General features: G+C 35.0%; 1 protein-coding gene across 2 annotated transcripts; it reads right to left on the bottom strand.

Moving 5' to 3' along the window:
* Nucleotides 1-1642: 1642 nt before the first annotated feature.
* Nucleotides 1643-6723, bottom strand: LOC148875028 (Rubisco methyltransferase family protein). 2 transcript variants are annotated; one of them, XM_088966180.1, is made up of 12 exons: nucleotides 6248-6723; nucleotides 5545-5708; nucleotides 5346-5429; nucleotides 5107-5164; nucleotides 4783-4836; nucleotides 4504-4575; nucleotides 4300-4380; nucleotides 3575-3747; nucleotides 3236-3338; nucleotides 2637-2768; nucleotides 2267-2389; nucleotides 1643-1903 (listed from the first exon to the last, which is right to left on the bottom strand). In XM_088966180.1, the coding sequence occupies exons 1-12, from the start codon at nucleotides 6623-6625 to the stop codon at nucleotides 1817-1819; spliced, it is 1509 nt and encodes a 502-aa protein (XP_088822306.1). In that variant the 5' UTR covers nucleotides 6626-6723; the 3' UTR covers nucleotides 1643-1816. The 2 variants fall into 2 exon arrangements, with proteins under 2 accessions (XP_088822306.1, XP_088822307.1); XM_088966181.1 differs by lacking the exon at nucleotides 2637-2768 and having other exon boundaries at nucleotides 6248-6701.
* Between the last annotated feature and the right edge of the window lie 743 nt (nucleotides 6724-7466).

Raw genomic sequence — 7466 nt, 5'->3', positions numbered from 1 at the left:
TGGTCTGGGCCCAAATAAGAACTTAGTTTTAAGCACTCCCTAAGTTGAATGAAATATGTCTATCTAGCTTAAAAGAGGAAAAAAATGTTATCCTCTCCAGGTTCAGCATCTAATTATCAAGGAGGGAACTCACTTTAATAAGGAGTGTATTCTCCTCTCTCCCTATCTACCTAATATGTAGAAGTCACTGTGGACAATTGCCCCCATTGATATTTGAAAATGTTCTTATATAATTATGAAAATTATGAAGAAATTTGAATTTTTTTACAATTGCCCCCACTCAAATAAAATAATAGGAGGTCAAATAAAATTTGGCTTCTTAATTATATGAGGTTATTTTCTTAGAGGCCAATAGGTAAGAAATAGGAAAAAATATAAAAGAGTGACACCTAAGTCTCTATTCCATATCGACCAAGTTATGGGGCCATTTTTTCCATGTCACACCCCTCGACAATTCAGTCTCATCTCACTACTTCGTCTCCTCAAACCTAGAGATGGCAATTTTCCTTGTCCCCATTGGGTATCCATCCTTACCGCTCGGTACCCTACCCCTGCTGATCAAAGGTCCTAGATCTGCCACTGAATGTCCTTATACCCAATCCCAACCGTATGGATACTCGGTGTGGAAAGGGATTGAAAAAAGCCATAGTCTATTATTGAGCAAAGGAGTTGAGTATGAAGTGGGAAGGGGAACAAAAGTTGAGTTCTAGGACTGCTGGTGTGGGGATCAGCTCTTGATGGAAGAGTTCCCAGAACTTTTTGCAACAGCAGTTGACAAGGATGCGCGAGTGGCTGATTACATGCAGGCCTCAAATGGTGGGGTATGGAACCTGCTTTTTAGAAGAGCATTGAAGGATTGGGAGTTGGAGGCTTGATATACAAACTCTAAAGCTTGCAAATTGACACTACCATGAAAAACAGAGTGACGAAGAAAAATCAGGGCAGTTTTCTGTAAAATCTTTTTATAACATATTAACCAAGGAAGAGGAGCAAGGCTTTCCTATAGGTATAATCTGGTGCAAATATATTCTCTCAAAGGTAGTTTTTTTGCCTGGTCTGCCTACTTGAATAAAACCCTTACTAAGGATAACTTGTCAACGAGAGGAATGGTGATTGGTTCAGAAGAAAGTGTCCTCCGAAATAGGGTGGAAAAGTCGGTAAATTATTTGCTTTTGCATTGCAATTTCACTTACAGCATCTCAGTGAGAATTTTCAAGATCTTTACCTTCAAGGGATGTTTCTCAGCATCAGTAGAGACTTCGTGAAAAGTTGGTGGATCAAGGGATTAATCAAGAAGGAAAAAGTCATCTGGCAAATGATTCCAGGAGCAGTGTTCTGGGTTATCTGGCAAGAAAGGAATTTAAGGGTATTTCAGAACAAAAGTTGTCAAATGGAGGCGTAGCAGGAGTTAGTGGGCAAACTGTTCTGGTTATCGGCTCAAATACGACTGGAAAGATCAAATTCTAGCTCTCTTCTTGAGTTTGAAAATCTTTTTGTAAACACAAAAGCGATAGTGGTCTAATTTTATTTTTGGTTTACTGTTTGTACAGCCTCTGATTGTACAGAGGCCTCACTTTTTATTCTAACGAAATCATACTTTACCTCTTCTCAAAAAAAAAAAAAAAAGATCAGGGAGGGAATATTTCTTTACAAAATATAAGATTTAATAAAAGCTACTTTACTAATCCCAGAACATATATGTTCAGTAACCCCACTCACCCACACACATACTCAAAAAAACTTTCAAGTAAAACAACAGGAAATGAACTGTAGTCAACCCAATTTCATATAAACAACTTTCACATAAATTTCTTAATCATTGAAAAAGCTTCCTGAAACCATCAAATATCCGAAGGGCCCTCAATTCGCCACTCCTCATGTCCCTCAATCTTCTCCTTAATATCTGGGTTAGTTCAGATAAAACATCATAAACATTCATCATGGAAAAATAACAGTTATATATACAAAAATGAACAAAAGAAATAAGAGATAACTCATGAAAAGGAATTCTACTTATATCATCAACAAAACAAGGGAAAAATGAGCTATTTTAGTTAACCAATCTGCTACATTGTTGGCTTCTCTAGAGGTGTCAGTATACCATATCTTATATTGTAAGCATGCAAATGACTTTCTGGGTTAGACACTGCTTTACCTTATATATTATTATGATTTCAAACTTGTAACAAAAATTGGTTATTTGTCTCCATCAGGAAGAAATTATAATTACAGAAAATAGAGCATGTTACAAACTATAAAACCTTACATATTGGGTGCGAAATAGAATCCTACGCTCACTAGTACACAGGTCCACAGCCAACTGCTTCAAAAACAATTTCCGGTTCACTTGTTTTGGAGATGCCACATCTATATCAATAGACCCGCTTCCCTGGGAATGTGAAAAAAATAAAATCTATATAAAGAAATTGCAGCAGATAGCGTCATAGAAAGCTATGAATATAAAGCATAAACCTCAGTAGTCAAAACAAACATGCCCATAAAACATGGCTAACCAGACCTGATTTTTTATGGACATACTTTTCATATATGTGGAACATCAATTTGACCAGTTCAACCAGAAAGACATAACTTTCCAACAAATAATTTCCATTTGATAACCGAAACAGATTCTATACCTGAAGGAATTTGTTGTACTTTGATATGCTTGATTCACAACTATCTAAAATAAATTGCAGGGCTTGCTCCTCTATCTCTGGATATCTGATGTCCTTCTTAGACGTGGTTTTATTTGAGGCTGTCGCAGCCATCTGAAGCAGAATTTCATTAAAGACTTGTAAAACACATTGCACTTGTTAATTTCATGAAAGACTTGCAAAATTTCATGAAAGTAACAACACTTTCTGGTAACCTATATATCTTTGAATGCCTATACTAATTTTACATTATGGACATCATCAAGGTTCGAAATTTCGATATGTATGGGACTGTATCAGCCGATACATATCATATCGGGAGCCTCCCAATACGCCCCTACAGCGGGTGTTTCAGGGCCTTGACCAGTTCAGAGGGGGACAGACCTTAAACCAGCCCCTCTGAACCAGATTTGAAAAAATACTAAAAAAAAAAAAACTATCGATACTGCCCAATACGCCTCTACCGGCGATTCGGGTGTATCGATATTTTGAACCTTGGACATCATAGATAACAAAGAAGTTAATTAGCCACTTGAGAATGTTAAACAAAATTTGCAGCAAAAAACAAATGTTGCACAAACCTCTTCAAATTGTGCATGCATACTTGGGGGGCTGACTACTAGGTATGCATATGCCATTAGTTCCAAAGGCCAGCCAGTGATTTGCAGAGGAAACCGCTGTGACCTGCTTAAAAAATGGAATACATGTAACCATTACAAAATGTGCAAATTTGAGTGGCAGCAACCAGGATAACATAAATTCCACTAAAGGGTAAAAGTGTAAAACCAGATCATAGTAATGATGTTTGTAATTTCATGATAGGTGATAAGATAGAAATAAAAGAACAAAGTGACCGATGATAATCTATAACAGAATCTCAAACTAGCAGAGAAGACTCATTCAGTAAGCTAGGTACTCACACTGACAGCCCATGCTTGCGTAAGGCTTCTGACTTCTCCCTGTAACATTTATCAGACTTGTTAAGTGACAAAGGCAACTCAACCATGTCATTTGGGTTGGTTCCTTCCCTTGGAACAAATCCATATGATAGTAGTAGCTCTCCATTTGATTTCTTGCCATATGAAATAAAAACCTGAGAATAAATTATGTAGACAGTTAGACATGCTGAAATTATATCCCTACTAAAATAAGCTTAAAGACATAAAAGTAATTATTCTTAATATTAAGTCATGGTTACACAGTGAAACAAACAAAAATTGATGACAGCACATTACTTGAGTGCTGCTCAACCAAAAGTTTTACAATTTCAGTCATCACATAAGCCCAGACGCTACAAGGACCAATCTAGAATTTGGACAACTTCCCTTTCATGGACGTTCTAGCCTTCTAGGCCTACAGTCGATTAAAGCTAATTTGACCCTCTAATGCAGCCTTCATTGATGTTGCAGATCCCAAATTTTATTCAGATAATGCGAAATGCTTTCAAAAAAAAATTGAATTCCTACAATTTATTAAAAGACTATAGACCAAATCACTCAAAAAAATTCAAAGAAGAAAAAAAATCAGATAGATTGGAAGTCTCAGAAACATCTTCTTAAGAGTTAAGGTTTTTATTTAATTAGCATTAGCATTCATAAATCCACAGCACCAACCTACAAGCATGGTACATAGTTTCTGGTTTTACCTGCTCACCTGGCTGATATGGCTGATCAGTTGTGAAAACAATTCCCTGTGAAGCTTTATCATAATCCAAATATGTCTCCACCTAGAACAGTTAGGTGCAGATATCCATTATTAGTGTTTGGACCATGTATTGGTTACATGAAATCTCTAGTAATAAATGTGTCATTTTTCCCAAGAAGATAACAATTTACTGCAATGAAAATACCTCACAATTATGATTAAGCATATCTGCCCAAGGGACTAGCGCAACCCTTCCATCCATTGAGGGCAACCGGACCTGAGATAACAGGAAATAACAAATCTATTCACCATTCATATAAGCCAATTATTTTCCTTGAATGGTACACATGAAACCCTTGACCTTTAAAACTTTAATGCAGCCAAAATTTGGTAAGATATAATGTTAATATTGTGATAGTATTAGTATACCTGAAGATATGTATGTATAAAGAATAATCATGTAGACAGTAATGATTTTACTTACCAATCGTGAGAAGAGAATGCCAAATGACCATTTGAATGTCTCCATATTAAATACCTGAATATATATTCATTTGTAAGTTGATAATGAAACCTTGAAAGTAGGAATAGAGATTCATGGCAGTTCAATTATTGTGCACAGTTAAAGGAAAACAAGTTCCAGTTTCATACATTTATATTGGTATAGCAATTCTTTTGTCCCCCTGAAGTCTAAATTAGATTCCTTCGGTTTTCTAAATAAGAAGGGCAGATTGGAGGAAACATGCAAGTTTCAAGGTATTGGGCATAAATCAAGAAAACCAGCGCCTTAAAGTGAACAGAGTAGCACCTCCTCAGGAAATAAATGAGGATACTTCGAAAATATCCTAAGCCGTAGATCAGTGTACCTGAAGACACAAACAGAGACTACGTTCAATTATGACAAGCCATGAAAAGGTAAACTATGCGCAGCTCAACATAAAAAGAGAATTAAAGTTTTTTTTATCAGCAGAAGAAGCTAGGACCCTAAAATCAAGCGCATAAGCAAATAACTGAGAATGAATATTGAACAAGAAAGGAAATGCATACGTTCCAGTAACATCAGTAATCCTTTCAATTGCTCGCTCCCTGATTTGTGAGGCTACCAAATATGTGTCTAACTCTGAGCGTGTCCTGAAATGATATATAGAGGCTGTAGGGGAAAAACTGAGAGTAGACCCTTCTGTAATGGTAGAAGAAAAACTTTGAGGTGCGCCCCCATGTAATTTAGTTAAGGTACAAGAGCTACCAGTACAAAAGTGAGTATGGTTGTCGAGGTAAGGCTGAGATATAATTGCTCCATCTTGAAGACTTCATTAGACTTGCTTCACTGATTAGGTACGTTGCAAGCAATGGCCAATCTGGCACAAAATTTCTTTTTAAAACTTCACCAACTTCCGGACAGCTCCACTCCTAACACCCAAGAAAGGAAAATAAGGATAGTTGTCTCATAAACAATGCGGATATCGTTTCCGAAAAGTCATGAATACATCAAAACAGATACATTTACTTGTTAAAAGCATCGAAGTAATGTGATATAATGACTTCTCTACTTACTCCAGTAATCGACTCTATAAACTAATATGGATTTATGAACCATTAACTGCATGCTATAGTAGTCCAGCATAGAATCATGTGTGATACAAGCATCCCATAAACCTATCAGACCATAATTTTCAGACCACGGAGCTAATTCTTAAATTTTCCATAGTCCAAAGGTCTGTAAAGGTGGAAACACGCCTAGACGTACAAATATGAATCAAATCCTAACTTTTAATCTAGTTAGTTATTTCAATTAGTGATCCCAACGTCAGCATCTCCTATAATACGAAAAGAAGGGGGAAAAAAAAAAGAAAAGCAATTCAAAATGTTCTGGCGTTATAATCTAACTCGAGACTCTGGCTAGGAAGAGCACTCATGACTTTCGCTTCCCATCTTGAAATATATCTTACCGAGTCTGCCGTGATAACAAGAGATGGAGGTATGAAGAGCAGTTTCTCCCCCTTTCTTATGTTCTTGAGAGCAACTAGGCCTCTCTCTCCGATATCTACTTTTTCGATGGCCATTTTCTGAGGCGGGAGACCAGATTCAGATAACCATTTCTGCAAAGCTGATGCATTCTCCAGTGAGTCGACGTCACAGCCCCAAGGAATTTTCCGGCTTACGCTTACCAAGGCCCTCGTGCTGTCATTGGATGTCGCGGAGATAGAGCAACGAATTGAATTCCTATCGCGGGCCGTTGGCAAAGCAGAAGTTCTTCGCGACGGAGAAGGGTTTTGTGAGAAATGTGGGATAAGTGTGGTGTAGAGTGACGTAGAAGCTTCGGCCATGGATGCACCGAGAGAGAAAGGGGCAGAGAGATGCAGGAGGAAAACGTTATCTGACGAAAATGTGAGGTGAGGTTTTAAAAATCGGATCAAGCATCGGTATCTATATCGTATCACACAATTTGGATATCTATAATTTGGAAACTTATAAAAACAAAAAATATATATATATAAAAGTATTAAGAAATATATAAATTTCATAAATATATATATATATATATAAAAGTATTAAGAAATATATAAATTTCATAAATATTTTAGTTACAGGTCAAAATAATCATAAAAAAGGTACAAATATATAAGAAATATATATTTTAATAATATATACTAAAAATATATTACAATTAATATAATAGGATGCATAGATATTATATTAATAATCCATTAATCAAGTGTCCAAGACTCATATTATATAGATCTTTACAAATTAATATATGCATAAAATTATTATTATGTTCTATTCAAATGCAAGACATAAAACATATGCAATTATTAATTTTAGTTACTATATCAATTACTTTCTATTTTACTATTTTTACTTTAGAACATTAAATAATGAAATATTTGATAAACAATATATTTCTTTTTGTAAATAATAAATATTTTATTATAAAATGTAAATTAAAATATCAATTGATAATTTATAAAATATATAATCTTAACTTAAAATCTTTAATATCTATATATTAAAATTTTTAAAATGCATATCATATGCAAATTCATAATTCTTAATTACTAAAATAATTATTCCATTATTAACACTTTTATTTCAACTGATTTCATAAAATAAGAAATCATTTTTTATATAAATTTAAATTAGTGGATTTGATAGATTCACTATAAT

This window comes from Nelumbo lutea, chromosome 1 (assembly GCF_056320005.1).
Source record: "Nelumbo lutea isolate HS-2025 chromosome 1, American lotus-T2T, whole genome shotgun sequence".
In the NCBI taxonomy this organism is placed as follows: Eukaryota; Viridiplantae; Streptophyta; class Magnoliopsida; order Proteales; family Nelumbonaceae; genus Nelumbo; species Nelumbo lutea.
The sequence above is the reverse complement of the archived record's forward strand: the minus strand, read 5'-3'. Positions and strand labels throughout refer to the sequence as shown.